Consider the following 18,486-nt stretch of genomic DNA (forward strand, 5'->3'; position numbering starts at 1 on the left):
GTCGGATGGATCATCATGCTCCATGTTCTCCATTTCTGGATCGCTTTCAACTTCAATGGCATCCTCGCCGTGACAAGTCCAATGTGAATAACCCAACACAAAACCGTGTAGGAGCAAGTGCAACTCCACATCGCTTGGCAGAAGCATCATTGTGTTACGACAATTGCTACATGGACAACATGTCATGTCGTCCCCTTCTCTCAGCATATGTTCCGTGGCGACATCAGTGAAGTCCTTCAGTTTTGTTATCCACTCTTCAAAATTTCTTGTCTCCTCGTATATCCAAGCATGGCTCATCGAGCTAAAACACGATAAACAAACATAAATCAAGTTACATATAGTATCACACAAAATTTCGGCACGATCTTTGCTATAAATTTTGCAAATTTTGCAAAAAATTGCCAAATAAACACCCACCCACACCCACATGTGAACACAAACGACACGATGGCCCGTATACATGTACAAACAAAAATATTGACAAACACGCACGATGGCCGCGGAACATGCACATTCAACACATATTTTATTGAGAGAGAGCAGCTTAATTAATCACAGAGGGGAGCAAAGAGAGAGAGAGAGAGAGAGAGGGGACCAGAGAGACAGAGGGGAGGGAGAAACGGAGCTAGGGGAAGAGTGGGGGACCTCCCAAGAAAGGGGGCCAGCCGGGACAGCTCCTGGAGAGAGATCGAGCTCTCCCGGCCGCCGGCGCCATTTCAGCCACATCGAGGAAGAAGAGAAGAGAGGAAGGAGCTAGAGGAAAGGAGAGAGAGAGGAGGAAGAAGGAGAGGGAAAGGGAGCAACCTTCTGGCCGCCGGCGCCATGGAATTTTGGCAGAGCTTCGCCATCGCCTGTGTGTTCAGGAGCCACAGCTGGTCCAGGAACGCGCGAGCTGAGGAAGATAAGCCACAGTAACTTTGCTTTATAGATAACTTACCAGTGGCGGTTCAAAGAATCTGCCCGCCACTGGTAAACGGGATGGGAATCTCTGAGGAGCACTAGTCGCGGGTAACTGATGCGGCCACTGGTACTAGGAGCACTAGTGGCGGTGAAAGCCGCATGAGTGCTGGCACCGCCACTAGTGCTCCACTAACAACGGCGGTGAAAGCTAACCGCCACTGGCACTCGTTTCAGATTCTTCCAACGACTTACCAGTGACGGTTTGTTTTTCAACCACTTTAACCGTCACTAGTGCTCGTGCGCCGGTGACTACTAAGAAACTCCAGTGGCGGTGAATGACCACCGCCACGGGTGCTAGAGCACCGGTGACGGTGCTGGTCGTGCGAGTGTTTTCACCGCCACCGGTGTTCCACTAGCAGTGGCGGTGGTTGCTCACCGCCACTGGTATTGTTTTGGATTCCTCCAACGACGTCCGCGGCGAATGTTTTAGACCAGCTGTATCGCTACTGGAGGTCGTGCGGCGGTAACCTATTCTGAGGTAGCGCTGGATGATCAGGACGTGTCACATGGCACGGCTGGATGCTCGGGGCTAGCCTTCCTTAGTTCCTTGGATGCAGTTATAGCTAATTAGCTAGCAGGCCGAGAAGCTAGCTGCTCCATTCTTCCAAAAGATTAAACAAAAAGATAAGCTGCTCCCGGTCGAACATGCATGCATGTGCCCATACAGCGTCGTCGTTGTCCGTGTGTGCATGCGTGTCCCGCGCGCTCCCACTGTGCGTGCCCACACGCGGCGTTAATTAGCGGCTAATCCAGCAGGCAGCCACGGCGCTAAGGAATTGGAGACTTTTCTCTCGTCAACCCGTCGTCGCTGCCGATTGGTCTATCGTTCAGACTCCACAGGCCCGGTCCGGTCACCGGGCACGCGTGGCTCCCAAGCTAAGGGTTCGCATGCATGCGCGCCACGTGTACAAGACGTGGAGGGAGCCGCGGGAGTCCAGGCATGCAGCTAGTGGTATGCATGCACGTGCAGCCACTACACGCGTACGAGGAGTATCATTGATCAACATGATTATATAATGTTTTGTACTAATTTAATACTGTGATCCATCGCGGTGTTATGTCGACTTATATTCTACATGCATGAATGTCCTTGCAACTAGCCTACGTGTCTGAATTACTCACCCACGTATGCATGAATATGTAGAAGAATGAGTCTAATTCACGACGCAAAATACCAATGGAGAAATACCGGACGGACGGACGGTCGAATCAATTGGCCGAAGAAAGCTCTGCATGAGCATGAGCCAGAACATATCGTGCCCATGCTGCTGCTCGATCGATAATGGAACCCGAACCGGTTCTGGCTGAATCGATTCGATCACTTCAATAATTTTTGCAGGTTGCACTCTTTGTTCCCGACATGGCCTACGTGCGTGATCTATCTCGTAGCGATTTGTTCGTATCATAAGTATACCATGCGCGCCGTACGTAGGTACTCCTATATACTACGCGATGGATGTCATGCATGCATAGTTAGTACTCCCCTCCGTCCTGTATACCCCTGGCCGGCTAGCGGATGTGGCCAGCCGGATTAATTACAGGTGCATGCGACACGCACGATTCCTCGACCACTTGAATCATCATCGTCATGCATGCATCATGATCCACTCATGGCGGAACCAATAATTGCCCCCCGCCGTAGCTACATGGGTCGACATGAAACTATCCGATGGATGCATGCATGTGCATGTATTGCCCACGAAGGCAGTGCCGATCGTCCCATGCATCCATCATTACCGCTTAATTACCTGGCACGCACTGACTTTTCGTCGTGAAGCAAAAGGTGTGACGAAAAGCCTATCGAATTTCGACCGCACGCAAGTACGTACCTGTCCCTCACCAAGTTGGCAACGGTAACATCCCACTTTAAATCAAGAAAAGGAGCATACATATCTAGTAAAGGGAACGTATATACAGCACGTACATGATTGTACCTACGGCGTGTGACTTTGGCCTGGTTGCGTGGAATTTACCCGGGAGAAATGTCAAACAGGAATAACGGATCGATCCGAAAAGAGAGTAGTCCTCCTCTCCCACTTGCGATAAAAAGCCAGACATGACACTGGCATGGATCGAGAGTGCACGAGAAAAGCAAGCGAATGGAAAAGGGCAGTGAGACGAGCAGGAGGAATGAATAAATCGATGCTCTTTTAAAAATGCAGATTTTTGGTCGGGCGGGGGCCGCTGTAGCTACAAGGCGACGCGGTGGCGAGTCCGTCCTCGGAGCGTGCGCGCGCGCGGCTCCACGTGATCGAGCCAGCCCCAACGGGTTTCTTCGGCTTGTTGGCCGAGCCCGCTGGATGGAACCCCCTGGCCGGGCTTGGCCTTGAACCTGACACGTCCGGCGCCGCACGTGGGCCGTGCGTGCTGGCGGTGAGAGAGAGGAAGACCCAATCAGTCATGCATGCCATATGCGGTGGCGCTGTGCTGGTTCTGGTCGGGTGCGAGGGAACAGCCAGCGCGAAGAAGAGGAGCAGTGCCTGCCGCCGCGTCGGCGCAAAATGCACGGCAGCTAGCGCGTAGTACCGATCGATCGATGCCACGGACAACCATGCATGCATATCGCCCATTCGTGCTCGGTTTCGTCCTGTAGTTGCATGTGCCTCCTGCATGCCTGCCTCGCCTCGCTACGGACGCGCGATCGACACGTCCCGGGCCACGTCTCCGTCTCCAGTCGCATCACCATCAGGACACGACGAATTATTTGATAATTTGAAATCAAAAGAGTACTGGAACTTTTTGCTGCTACCCCAGTTCACAACAAAAAGAGAAAATGGAAACAACTTGCTTGTTCATACTACTTCATACGGGAAACAGAATCCTACTCCAGATCAGTGCATGATTAACTCTGGGTGCATTAACTAACGAAACTGGTCGATCATGGAGATGCCTTGCCAGGTGAAACATGCTACACATACTCCGGAGTGGACGGTGAATCTGGACATCCGGAGTGGCGGGGATGATTCCACGGGCTGGTATCTTCAACTTTAGTAGCATCTTGTCGCATATGTGCCACCTCCTGAAAGGACCACCCACCCAACAGAAGTCAAAGATATCGTACTCCGGGATTATACGCACCAAAATCAACAATCTCATCTCGTACCTAGAATTAATTACGAGATCGAAGTCTTTTCTGTAAAAAAAAATCACATGTTGAAGCGAGAGCTGAAAATTGCTCGAAATTAGGGGTGCCGTGCCGACAGGGTTCGGGCATCACCATCGGGGAAAGGGGGACAAGCCAAAGCAGGATGGACGGGGGACCGGGAGCAAGTTAAGCTGCTGATGATTGCGCCTGCCTCCGGCCCTCCCTGCACTGCATCTCCAGGGTGACGCCACAACAACAACAATATTGAGTTGGTGCTCCATACATGTTTGCTTCTCCTTTCATCCACCGGACCACCACGTAGTACCATCTCCATAAACTAATCATAACAGTGTGTGTCAGAGTATCCTTCTCTTGCGCTCGACTCTTTATAAGCTCGCCACCCTCTCTCTCCGCCCTTACCCACAAACACTTGCCTGCTCCGATCCGACCAGCTTTACAACAATAGCTAGCTACTGTCACCACTTATACTCCACTTAATAGTACGAGCAGAGATCAGAGACGTGTCCAGCGAGAGATTAATGGAGATGACGGTGGTTAACGGGAGGGATCACCTCGGTCTTGGCCTTGGGCTGAGCCTCGGCATCGCCGGTACGACTTCTTCCGTGGCGGCTCCCCAGCGTGCTCTGACCGGCGCTGCGCCGACGCCAGGGCAGAAGACCAGGACGGCGTCGGCGTGCCACGAGATGCCGCTGTTCCTGCGCGGGATCGACGTGAACCGGGCGCCGGATGCGGGGCACGAAGAGGAGGAGCCCGGCGCGTCGTCGCCCGACAGCACGCTGTCCACCCTTAGCGGCAAGCGGGGGAGGAGCGCTGCCGGCGCCGGCGGACGCGAGCAGGAGCGCGTCAGCGACGACGACGAGGATTCCGGGTCCGGCGCCGGCGGGTCGCGCAAGAAGCTCCGGCTTTCCAAGGACCAGTCCGCCGTCCTCGAGGACAGCTTCAACCAGCACAGCACCCTCAACCCCGTAAGCACCCAGCCATTTAATCCCTCCCCTGTTTTCATCATCAACTTCAACTTCCATGGATCAATATCCGCATATAACAAAGAGTCAAAGAAGATTCTAATTCGTGGATTATGATTGTATTTGTATCAGAAGCAGAAGGCGGCGCTGGCGAGGCAGCTGGGGCTGCGGCCGCGGCAGGTGGAGGTGTGGTTCCAGAACAGGCGGGCGCGGACGAAGCTGAAGCAGACGGAGGTGGACTGCGAGGCGCTCAGGCGCCGCTGCGACGCGCTCACGGAGGAGAACCGCCGCCTGCTGCGGGAGGTGCAGGCGCTCAAGCTCCCGCTGCCTCATCCTCAGCTATACATGCGCGCGCCGCCGCTCACCATGTGCCCCTCCTGCGAGCGCGTCGCGCCCTCCGGCAAGCCGGCCGTCGCCGGGAACAGCACCGCCCTGGGGTCTGGCCCGTGGGGGCCCGGCCCGGTGCGGCCCGTATTCGTGGACAGGCCAGCCCAGAGGGCGTAATTAATCAGTTCTTCTCTGTTTTTGAACTCAGAGGGTTTAATCGGTCTAACAACTAACCAGAGCGTACGTGATTCTGTTCTACTACTACGTGCTACTCCTGTTTGTTTGTTTGTTTGTTTGTTTACAGCATATGTCTAGCTAGTTTTAGTTTGTCAAGTTCCTTTTTAGACTTCCTCTGTTTGTTTACAGTAAAGCTATCCTGTCCTGTACAAGTGATGCGTGCAATGGGACGATGGGTTTTAGTATTTCTGCATACAAAGTTAAAAGCTGATCATGACTTGTGTACAAGTGATGCGCTGGGTTTTATCCCACTTTCAGTAGCTTGTTGTGTCGACAGGGCTTCTCTTTTGCGGTACCATAAATTCAACGGGACATGGACGTGTGACCCCAAAGTGGAAATTTTCTTTTTGGAGCGTTCATTCTTGACAAGGAAAAATCTCCGTAGCAAGAATGAAACGCAGAACTTCCGGAAAGAGATATGAGAGATTCCAGCGGAAAAGATGGTGTGAGGGGAAAGTCCACTCGCAAATCCGCCGGTCACACGTACGCCAAAAACAAACGTGTGGCTCACGGCCGGGGATTGAGACTGACCAGCTGGCCCCAGTCAAGTAGCCTGATCGGGCCTCAAAACGTGCTGCAGAGATTAGTGCGTAACAAAGCTACAGCAAATCAGTGCTCCGTACTACAAATGGAGTCAAGCAGGAGTAGGTAGTAGGCAGGCGCACAGGTGTGATGCATATCATGTGCGTGGTGGTTCCTTTGGGCGACGCGTGGTGCAACGTGGGCATGCAAAATCTTTGGTTAGATTCGGGCATGCGCTAAACTAATCACGAGTAACACTAATCATTGGGGATCACCCGACACATCCCCACTAAACTACGCCACCCTATTCTACACTTGCCATCATACCACGCGACACGACAAAGGCGCGCTACAGAGGGATGATGATGATGATTCATCCTATGCGTGCGAGTGGAGCGTCGCATATAATTAATCACTCAATCAAGTGATCATCAAACCACGCCATCATTTGAGGCTATTTTATCATCAACGACGGTAGCGTCGTTGACTGCTTCATGATGGATAAGTCATGCTCATGCATGCCCCTTCGGGACACACCTTTTTCTCCCTCCATGATTTTGATACGACCCCTCTTCTGCTCAAGCTTGTAAATTGTCTTTCGTTAAGTTCGCTAAACGACAACTGGTTTAAAGCAGCTGTAGTGATATGCACTGCCGTGGTAGCGCAGGTTGAATGGTTGATCATGATGTCACGTTGCCCGCAAAGCAAAACGACCCGAGCGAAAGAAATTAAAAGTGAAATGCATTTCTGGACAGAAGAGTGGTTGTTCGTTACTGGCAGTCATTTACTGGTTTCTCGAATGTACTAGATGGATGCATGTAGGCATGTAGCTCTCAGTTCCATTGCATAGCCATCAGCAACTACAGTAATAAACAGGACTAAAAAAAACACAGTAATAAACAAGAACGACACTACGACAGAGTTCAGTTCCGCGCCCTTCGGGCACTAGAAATTAACACATGTTCAGGCATTACAGGTTCCATGCGTGTCTCTTCAATTCCTTCTTCTCTGCACCTCACGGCCTCACGGGCTCTGGCATTCAAAGATCCGGCGCCGGCGCCGCAGTGGAGATCCAAACTCCTTGCCTTCCACGGCGGTAAAAACTAGAAAGCCAGAGATGGTCAAGCATGCATCATCCCATGTTTGTTCCTTGGGCTGCCAGTTTCTTGGGGGTTCACAGTTTGCATGCGTGGACACAGCAAGAATTCAAAATTCAGAGAGGAAAAACATCCTCTCCATATTCTGAAGAAAAGAACCACGTACTGCCTCTGGAACAAACAACAAGAAAGCAGCAGTTCAGTCATGGGCCGGGAGGCATGTCCGTCTGGCGGATTCACCAAGAAACTAAGGCCATATTTAGTTCTTCCATCCGTTTCAATGCTGGAGCCCTGGCCGGGGCACATGATGCTGGAAACCACGCAAACAAAGTCCTGGATACATATCTACCAGTATTAGACTATTATACATAGTACGGAGTACTCCACTTTATAATTCAGACAGTAGACGTCAGTAAGATACATATTGTACATAGCTTACAACGTCAGCTTACAATCTACAGTTACACTGTCAGCTTCCCTGAATTCTAGTACCGTCCCAGGTTCATAGTCGATGGTATATTGGGTACGTGAGTCTTATTTTGCGGCGATCCCCTTGTCTGCGAAATGGAGCAACCTGTGGAGTGATTAGGTCATGTAGCGATTATATGATGCGGATCATTTCGGTGCTTCTAAAAAAAATTGACGGGGAAGGGAAGGAACTCATGCTATGGCAATGAAATTCAGAAGAAGAATTAGGTATAACTGAGAACAAGTTGAGCAAAGCGCTTTTTTCTCCTGAGAATCAAAGCCAGCTTAACTAGGCAACGAAAATAATGACTATGAAGAATGTTGCCATCTTTTATGCTCCCAACGCAATCATGAATTCATGATGATACCAAAACAAACGTGTTCGCAAATAACAATATATCTTGGCAGCTTAGGTAAAGTTTGAACTACTCATTTCTTTTTTATATACTTCAGATGACACCTAGACGTAAGATGAAACACCAAACATGATGAAAACTCAAAACAAATTGTGCAATGCAGAGTATGAAACAACGCAATTTGCAGGATTTACTTTACCCAAGATGCCAATGACGATGCCCTTTGTTTTTCTCCATATTTCTTCATCAGCATTTCAGCCACTGAGCTTCCAGTCACAAGGACTTCTTAGGGCCCTTAACAGAAGAAGGATTTGCTGGTCCTTGTTATGGTGCACTCATTGTCTGAAATTGACGGAGTACTCAAATCGATAACAGGAGTTCCTTCAAAAAGGATAGTAACGGGGAGTCTTGTCCATGTTCCTTTCCCCCTTTGAGGGGCTCCCTTCATCATATAACATCATCGCAGATGTCCCTCCATTCTCCAAGCAGCAGGCTGTCAGGCTGGATCGGCATCTCATCCTCAACGAAAGACCTCTTCACTTTTTTTTCCTGTTGCGTGCTCCCTTTATCATAGCATAACATCATCGCAGATGGTTTGGGTTGCATCGGGCTGGCAGGCTGAACCGCCATCTTATCCTCAACGGAACACCTGTTTTCACTGTTTTTTTTTCCGTGTTCCTTGCCTGTGACATAGTGGTACTAACTCCGTTCCAAAACTCAACTCATATAGATTTTTTTCATTTGTTTCATAATACACCTCATTTTTCTCTTGAAATCCGCATCCGGTCAATAACTACTCGCACCCATTTATTATTAATCCAATATGAATGGACGGCATTAGAAACGAGAGCTGCCTTGGTACAAGTGCACAAATCTATATGAGTTGTGTTTTGGAACGGATAAAGTAGTAGGTACAACATCCTCATGAACATTGTGATTTTAGTTTTGCCACATCTGGATGTTCTTCGTTGTGCTGGCTCATTCTGCTTTCGTCTCTCTCTGGAGTATATGAATCATGCCCTGAACCTTTGCTGTTTTTTCCATCTCCATGCCTTTTGCTCTTGTCGCCCAGTCCATCCGCCCTAATGGTTTAAATTCCGTGTCACTATATTTTTTTGAGAATAAATCTGTGTCACTCTGTTAGAGTTCCAGTCAGGATCATCTTCAGAGTCCGCGGTGCTTGAATCACCAGCATCGCGCTCCTCAGAATTTTCATCTTCACACTCGTTGACTGACGTGTCTTTCATGTCCTTAGTTGCCAGCTCCAAACTATCATCCAGGAGCGTGTCGACATCCATCAGGTCACCATCGTTATCCACATTGTTATCGCTACTCTGGCAGCTCTTGTACTATCTTTGTCGGCTTTTCTCCCGCCACCTTCAAGCCCGGAGACTTCGTGCATGAATTTCGAGAGTGCGTCCGTGATGCTTGAAGAAAGATTGCGTGTGACATTGCATAACACCGCCTTATTCTACGGACAAAAAATGTGGCAATGCACAAAAGCAGTGGCAGGGAAAATGTCAATGCCAATTTCAATAGAGGCATTACTGTTTTTATCGAAAATAAAAGGTTGTAATTACTTGTAGGCAATACCCTGGTAGAACATTTGATGACACAAAATTTGACATCGCTCAAATGTCTCCAAGCAGAATAGACGCACTTAACGTGCCCCTATAGTTGACATCTCGTGTGGCCTTTTTAACTACATATAACATTGAAGTAGATATAGAGGATGATCAGGACATATACAATAAAACATCACCATTGCTAAACAAAAGCTCCAAGAGAAGAACTTACACAACATTTACCCAAAGAGGAATTCTTCTTCATGTCCATCACCATGACTTTATCGATAAGCTTTCTGTTCCGTACATATAATCGTGCTTTCCCGTTGGGTATCTCCAAGTCTCGAGTATCATGCGAATCTAGATACAGAATCTGTAGCAAAAAAAGAAGGGTTAAACTAACTTCACTGTGACAAAGATAATACTGTTCTTACATAGAGCTTTCCCCCCGGGATGTGGAATCATTGCAAAAATGTAAAAGGCTCACCAAAAGATAGAAAAGGCAGCCCCTACACTGCTCTTCTTGCCATAATGATGCTACTCTGCCTCTCCCAAATTCTGATTTCTGCTTGCGATTTCCACACCTTGGCGTGACGCGAGGGCGTGCACCAGCCTAGGTTGGTTGCATTTGGTATCTAGAGCCTTGTATCGATCCATCCAAAATCCCCCCCCCCCCCCAAAAAAATCCCCAATCTGCCGCTATGCTCATATTCCTTCAATTGCTGCTGTAAAACCAAGCAAAAGGTCTGAATTCACTTCGGTGAGTTCGCTCAAAACACTCCTGTAGTGTACCTGCGCTCGGTCGGCTCGATCTGAGGCGAGTCGCAACGGCGACGAAAGGGAAGAAGCCAATCCTCACTGCTCGCGTGACAATGGTGGAGCTTACGCTGGCGGACCTGCAGAAATTGGTTCAAGACACGATCATCTAGAGCAAGGCCGTCTCCGATGCCGGGAAGCACACAGCTCAGCGGGTCAACGAGCTCCACTCCTCCGTGGAACAGCTCACTCAGACTACCACGGCCGCCCTAGAAAAGCTGGACAAATCCACCAACGAGTCCCTTGCCAAGGTGGACGCCACACTCAACCGGGTTATCTCGGCGCACAACTCCGTCGAGCAAACTGCGGCCTCGGTGAAGTAGTCGGTGGAAGCGGTGACGCGCCGCGTCGAACAACTCGAGCTCGAGCTGCCTCCTTCCTCGACACCGGCGCAACAAAATCAGCGTCTAGGTGTGCTTCAGCCCCATGGGCACCACTCTGCAACAAATCCCCAGGGTGCTGACCACAGGGTGAATCGAACCCCTGGGCACGCCTTGGTCAGGGGTGAGAATTCAGAACTCCAGCATACCAACCATGATGATTTATCTGATGATACTGAGGATAACATGGGAGGTTTCAATGGGAATCGTTTTGATCATGCTAGACCAGTTAATAGGCTTCCTAGGTCTGATTTTCCCAAATTTGATGGTGAAAACCCTCGCTGGTAGAAGAAAACTGCTGAAAAATATTTCAAGATGTACAATGTCATGCCACATTTATGGGTAGATTTTGCTACTATGCACTTCATAGGCAATGCTGCCTTGTGGTTGCAAACATATGAGGCAATGCACAGCATAGACGGGTGGCCTGACTTATGTGTTGCAATCTTTGCAAAGTTTAACGAGAACCAGTATGCAAAGCTTATGGGCAATTTTTTTGCATTCAAACAAGTAGACAGTGTAGATGCTTATGCTCATGAATTTGAAGAACTTATGCATAAGATCCTGGTCTACAATCATGCTTATGATGAAACATTCTTTGTCAATCGATTTGTCGAGGGCTTGAAAAATGACATTAAACATGTTGTCAAATTACATCAACCTGGAACTGTTGATCTGGCCTATTCTCTTGCTCAAACGCAGGAAGTACTCTTGGTCGAGGATACAAAACTTTATTATAAAAAGGCAGATTACAAGGCTAAATACAAGCAGCCAGTGCAATCAGTTGGTATTCTTGGTGCTCCGCCTATTGATAAAACAACAGATGATCGGCCTTGTCACACTGATAGGGTTGACAATCTGCGTGCTCAGCGTCGTGCACGTGGGGAATGCTTCAAGTGTGGTGAACGGTTTGGGCTTGGCCACAAATGCCCCAAAATAGTTCAGCTGCAAGTCATGGAGGAGTTATTGGAAGCTTTGCAAATCTCTGAAATACAACAAGAAGAATCTGAACCATCAGACTGTGACTTAGAGTCTGCTTCAGACAATGAACAAGACAAGGAAGCTCCAGTAAAGCCTACTACTCAATCTGATTCTCTCATGAAGTTATCCGTTCATGCTGCCACTGGAACAACATCTCGTCAAAGCTTCAAGTTGCATGGTCTTATTGGCAAGGAAGAGCTGCTGATTCTCATCGATTCAGGTAGCTCTAGCAACTTTATTAGTAACACATTGGTGGATAGACTTCAATGTCCAACGCAACAAATCACACCTGCCAAGGTCACAGTTGCCGTTGGAGGGACATTGTCTTGTACTGCTCAAGTTCCGGATTTAAAGTGGTGGTGTCGAGGGAATTCATTTGTGTCTACTCTGAAAGTGCTACCGTTAGGCACTTATGACATCATTCTCGGCATGGACTGGCTCGAATCAATTGACAAGATGTGGGTTAGCTGGGTCCGAAAGACCATGAGATTTAAACATAATGGCACCCGCATTACCCTTCGTGGCTTCAGAGATAAGGTGACCTCTTGCTCTGCAATGTCGGGCAAACAATTGAAGGGGCTGCTCAAACATAGTGGGATATCGGATATGATTGAGTTAAATCACATTGCTGATGAGCTTGTTACACCACCTCTTGTCTCACCCGTGGTGCAACAGTTATTGGACAACAATAAATTGTTTGAGGAACCAAGCTCACTGCCCCCACATAGAAATTTTGACCACCGCATTCCATTACTGCATGGAGCCAAACCTGTGAATCTGAAACCATATGGATACACTCCGGTCCAAAAAAATGAAATTGAAAAGCAAATTTCTACCATGTTGCAGCAAGGTGTAATTCAGCACAGCCACAGCCCTTTCTCCTCTCCTATCTTATTGGTAAAAAAAAGATGGAACATGAAGATTTTGTGTGGACTATCGCCATCTCAACGCTATTACAATCAAACACAAGTATCCTATGCCTATCGTGGATGAGCTCATTGATGAGTTGGCAGGGGCATGCTGGTTCACAAAATTGGATCTCCATTCTGGTTATCACCAAATCAGACTAGTGCCTGGAGAAGAACATAAAACGACATTTAAATCTCACCAAGGGTTGTATGAATTTTGAGTTATGCCCTTTGGACTCACCAATGCGCCTGCCACATTTCAGTGTTGGTATTCGTGGATGATATTCTTATATATAGCAAAACTCTTGAGGAGCACATTGTCCATCTCCAGCAAGTGTTCGATGTTCTCCGACATCACCAGCTCTTTATTAAGCTCAGCAAGTGCTCGTTTGCACAACAATCCTTAGAGTACCTGGGGCATATCATCAGTGCACAAGGGGTGTCGACAAACCCAGCAAAGGCGCAAGCAATCAAATACTGGCCAATTCCTGCTAATGTAAAGGAAGTAAGAAGTTTCCTGGGATTAACTGGTTACTACCGGAAATTCATACACAACTATGGTTTAATCAGCAAGATTTTACCTGATTTACTCAAAAAGGATAGAGTGTTTGTTTGGACCGCATTGGAACAGTCTGCTTTTGATGTTCTAAAAAATGCCATGATGCAAGCCCCGGTGCTAGCTGTTCCTGACTTTAAGAAGCCTTTTGTGGTGGAAACCGATGCCAGTAACAAAGGCATAGGCGCTGTTCTAATGCAGCATGGCCATCCATTGGCGTACCTAAGCAAGGCTCTCGGACAAAAGGCGCAGTCACTGTCCACTTATGAAAAGGAATGTTTGTCCGTTCTTCTAGCTATAGACAAATGGAAACCGTATCTTCAACATGCCGAGTTCACCATTTGTACAGACCATAGAAGTCTAGTTCATCTCTCCGGTCAGAAAGTGTCCAGTCCCATGCAACAAAAGGCTCTGCTTAAATTAATGGGTTTGCAACACCGTCTCGCATATAAGAAGGGTGCCGACAACACTGCTGCTGATGCTCTTTCCTGTAAAGCAGAGAACCATGAAATCACACTATCTCCTTTTGTACCCCAAAGTGGATGGAAGTGGTTGTGGGAGGATACACACAAGATGCTAAAGCAAAAGAGTTACCGTCAGAGTTGAGCCTTGTAACAGCCCGAAACTAACCCTTTCCTTTTAAAGGCCTTTTGGATTGTTTTGTAATTTAATTATCTTCATCATTGTGTCATGCTCATGCCATCATCTGCATATTTGCCATGTCATTAGCATCATGTCACATGAAACCATATTCATTTGCATAAAGCTATTGTTTAATGTGCTTGCCTTTTTCGTGTGTTTGCTAAATCCTAAAACTATTTTTGTAGAAATTCTATTTTGGTTTGACAAATTACTTCCGGGTTTAATTAGACCTAGCCTCTCGTCTCTTAATTTGTCACGAAAATATAAATTGGTAAAACTCGTATTTTTGTTTGAGACTTTTGTTGGCCCAAAAGCCCACTAAACCAACCCCTAAGTTTTCCTAACCTGTAAAGCTACCCTAATCCCTTCTTTTTTTTTCTTCCTCTTCATTTCTTTTCCTCCAAGCCGCCGCCGCTCTCCTCTTTCTTCCTCACCCGATCCCCTTCTTCTTCCTCCTCCTGCCGCCGCCACCCTCCCATGGCCGGCGCGCCCTCAAGGCTCCCTCTCCCCGCGGCCTTCCTCCCGCGACCCCCTGGCCACGCGCGCCGCCGGCGCTGCCTCTCCCTTCCCGTGGCCGCCCAGCTCCTCGCCGCCCTTGCTCCCCACGCGCGCCACGCTCGCCCGAGCCCCTCCTCCTGCCGAGCGCGCCAAGCCGCCTCTCCCCGTCGCCCCCTCGTCTGCCTCCTCTCCGGAGCCCGCCCTCGCTCCCCGCGCCGCCAAGCCACCTCGCCGGCGACCGACCTCCAGCGCCCCCAGGACTTCCCCGCGCCTGCCCGCGCCTCCACCTCGCTCGCCATCCACGCGCCGCCCAGCTTCCCTGGCCGCCTCCCCGCGCAGCTCTGCCCCGCGCTCGCCCGAGCTCCTCTGTCTTCCCGAACGCCTCCATACCCCTGTTGCCCCTGGCTCTTCTGCCTCCAGCCCGCAGGCCCAAATCGGCCGACGCCCAAGCCCAGCAGGCCCGTGGCCTTCTTCCTTTTCCTTTCTTTTCCGTTTTTCTGGAAATTGTTTCCCTTACGTGTGGGCCCTGCTTGTCAGTTGCTGTGTGCTACTGTTTGGTGCTACTCCACGTGTGTTTTGACAAGCCGTTGCCCAAGTCTTTCCTTGCGCACGTGAAGACCGAAGAATCTCGTAGCCGGAGCCTTTAACGACTACTTCGCCGTGACAATTACATTGCCTACGTGAACAGCTACTTCGCCTACGATGGCTACATCGTGTACGACTATCTCGACTACTTTCTCTACATCATGACGCCGCACGTGTCCAACGTATAACGAGCAACCGTCCCGTGAAACCACCGTTTTTTGGCATAGACTAGTAGATTGCGCGATATATGCGATATATGAACTGCATGTGTTGTATGAGATGCCGTATATGTATCGATAGTATAGATAGTTGCAGGTACCTCGTTGCCATTGGTGTGTGCAACCCCGTTCGACTCGTTTGTTTGGTGTGTTGTTCTTTTTTAAAGCACACATCGCACCTATCCATGTCATTCTCATGCATGATGATACAACTGTAATGTTGATTGTAGTTAATCCATATGGAGTTGTATAGATGTTATGAATAGTATTTTTCGGATCCATTTAACTTGGTAAATTATATATCGGATTTACTTTCAGAATCCTTAATATGACATGCATCATCCCTATGTCAACGCATCATTCGTTGATTGCGCATATTAATTGCCATGTGTATCTTGTATGCTTATACTTTCCTTTTATGTCGTGTATTTGCTTCTTTCTCGCTAGTCTTTGATTCCTACGACGACGACGACTACGCTTGTGTTCTTCTTCCAGGATTCTTGCTCAATTCCAGGCAATTGAGTACTCCAGCCAAGTAGCCAATCCTTGACCATGTTAATTATACCTATTGTCTCTCCCTTAATCTTGCATTAAGTTATGATCTCAGTCTTGTCACCATGCCATTAGGATCACATAACTTATTAGTCAGCTTCACTTATTGCCTTATGTCTTGTTACTTGTCGTAATACCATGTCACATGTTTGTTGTTGCCCTACATCTTAGTCATTAGATGTCATGCTTAGGTTGCGAGTCTAGTGTCCTTACTTTGGGGTTCCACAATTGCTACATCCACATGCTACTTTATGTTTTAATTGCAATTCTTAAAACTGTGATATGATATTAAACTGTAACAAGGTAACGACGGGAGGCCGTGCTCTAACGCATTGGTGATTTGTTCCATTTGTGCCGACCTAAGGACTGAGTTCTCATTTTTGCCGATCCAAGAAACTTCGCGCTAACCGCTCGTGGGAGAAGATATGACTTCCCCCTCGACTTAATCCTCAGCTCTTCCAGGGGCCACATAGTTCAGGCGTTCCATTTGGCATTTGCATTGCATGCACACAAAGATTTGTGGAGACTTGTTGGTGACTTTGCATTCATATAGGATTGCGGCACTAGTCTGGAGTAGCCATCCTGCGGGCCCTGAACCACTACCAGCTGTCCACGCAACTCTTGAGTCCGTACGACGCTTCGGCCGGGCTCTCATTTCGGATAGACTCAGTTGGGTGGTCCCCCTGGATTAGTTGTGGAACTTGGAAACGTCGTGTCGCTCAATCCAGCCAGCGCACATTTGCTTGTGAGCACGCTTGGTATTCATGGGTTGGTCGAACGTGTACGGGAAAATTGGCACACCCTGCAGGGATAAATCTTTTGGAAAACCATGTCCGCGGTTATGGACGACTTGGTTGGTCATTACTTGATCATAGAGAACTTAACCAACTTAATCTCATAAACTTGAGTAGTAATTAGCCTTAATCGTGGATATGCTTAAAACTGTTAAAGTGTGAGTGTCCTTTGGATTGCTTCCTCACAGGGTGTTGAGGGGGTGATATGAGGATTGTGTTGTTCTAGTGTTTAGTACATAGGTTAATCACCTCAGTTGGTAGACGCTTCTCATCCTTTCATTAGACGTTGTTATTAGAGTGTCTCTCCAGATATCTGCTGCTGCATAACCCACTTTACCCTCCTTTGAGACATGTTGCATACTAGCATAGATCTCCCCGTAAGTCTTGCGAGTACTTTGTACTCAGTTGCTTTGCAACGTTGTTTTCTTCAGAGGTTCCAGCAGAGCAGGTGAGCCGCTAGCTTCTTCGTGGAGCACGACTTTGGATTCGATGTTTAGCCAAGAGATCCAGATCAGGGTTCTGAGACTTGTGGCGGGTTTCCTTCTAGCTTCCAGCCTCTTCAGGCCATGCTGTATTCTTGTCCGTACTCGGACATAATTCGACTTCCGCTGATGTAATGATGTAATGTTAAGACATGTGTCCTCTCTTTGTAATATTTGTTATTCTGCTCCTTGTATGAGCTTTGTAATTACTCTCTTCTGTAGAGTTTGGTGATGATATTCATGTTGCAAAATCCTGTGATGAGCACATTAATGCGTGTATGTATTGAGGTGTTTATCGTAGGTTAAGAACCTGAGGCTTGAATTGTGCAAATGTTAGCAATTTGGGGCTAAATTGTATAATTCCGGTCCCGGGGTCTTACAAGCCTGACTGGATGTAACAGCAAAGGCTATTCGCTGCCGGATGGGGTTATCCCCTATAAGGATCGTATTTGGTTGGGTACCAACAAAGAGGCTCACCAAGCTATCATGCTATCGCTCCATGCTAGTGGAGTAGGAGGCCATTCAGGATTTTTGGCCACGTATCAATGCATTAAGTCCTTGTTTTCATGGCCGGCGATGAAGTCAGACATCCAAACTTATGTTCAGAACTGTCAAACTTGCAGACAGGCCAAGGCTGAACGTATTAAGCTTCCAGGTCTGCTTAGTCCACTACCTATCCCCAAAGAAGCCTGGAATATGGTTAGCCTTGATTTTATTGAAGGGTTACCCAAGAGCAAGCAGTACAACACCATCCTAGTGGTCATTGACAAATACACTAAATATGAGCATTTCATCCCTCTTGCTAACCCGTATACAGCTTTGACAGTGGCCCAAGCATTTTTAAACAATGTGTACAGACCCCATGGTCTTCCAGGAATTATTGTATCTGATAGGGACCATATATTCACAAGCAGGGTATGGCAACAATTGCTCACACTTACTGACACTAGGATGAATATGATCACGGCTTGCCATCCCCAAACCGACGGCCAAACTGAAAAATTAAATCAGTGCCTTGAGACCTTCCTTCGCTGCATGGTCCATGCCGCTCCACAAAAATGGTCTAATTGGTTACCTCAAGCTGAGTATTGGTATAATACCAATTATCACTCTGCGCTGGGAAAAACTCTGTTTCAAGTCCTCTATGGATACATTCCTAGACATTTGGGCGTGGCTAATCTTTAGACATCAACACCTTCTGAACTTACTGAATGGCTCAAGGAGCGGGAACATATGCTCGCGCTTATGCGCCAACACCTAGAACGTGCTCAAACCCATATGAAACACCAGGAGGACAAAAAAGCAATCTGAGCGGCAATTTGCAGTTGGTGATTGGGTTTATCTAAAGCTTCAGCCCTACCTGCAAACTTCAGTTGTGTGAAGGTCAAACCACAAGTTGTCCTTTAAGTATTTTGGCCCATATCAAGTGGAAGCAAGAATTGGTGCAGTTGCTTATCGCCTCAAGCTTGCTGAC

General features: G+C 48.1%; 1 protein-coding gene and 1 long non-coding RNA gene across 2 annotated transcripts; one reads left to right on the forward strand and one right to left on the reverse strand.

The window, feature by feature from the left end:
- The first annotated feature begins 4,065 nt into the window (after positions 1-4,065).
- Positions 4,066-5,806, forward strand: LOC100830219 (homeobox-leucine zipper protein HOX1). The gene is made up of 2 exons (XM_003572029.4): positions 4,066-5,031; positions 5,161-5,806. The coding sequence occupies exons 1-2, from the start codon at positions 4,585-4,587 to the stop codon at positions 5,530-5,532; spliced, it is 819 nt and encodes a 272-aa protein (XP_003572077.1). The 5' UTR covers positions 4,066-4,584; the 3' UTR covers positions 5,533-5,806.
- A 1,733-nt stretch (positions 5,807-7,539) lies between these two features.
- On the reverse strand, positions 7,540-8,781 carry LOC112271445. Its single transcript, XR_002964402.1, has 2 exons — positions 8,235-8,781; positions 7,540-7,785 (listed from the first exon to the last, which is right to left on the reverse strand). It is a non-coding gene; the product is annotated as an uncharacterized LOC112271445 (long non-coding RNA).
- Positions 8,782-18,486: the final 9,705 nt, after the last annotated feature.

The sequence above is a fragment of the Brachypodium distachyon genome, chromosome 3 (assembly GCF_000005505.3).
Source record: "Brachypodium distachyon strain Bd21 chromosome 3, Brachypodium_distachyon_v3.0, whole genome shotgun sequence".
Classification (NCBI taxonomy): Eukaryota; Viridiplantae; Streptophyta; class Magnoliopsida; order Poales; family Poaceae; genus Brachypodium; species Brachypodium distachyon.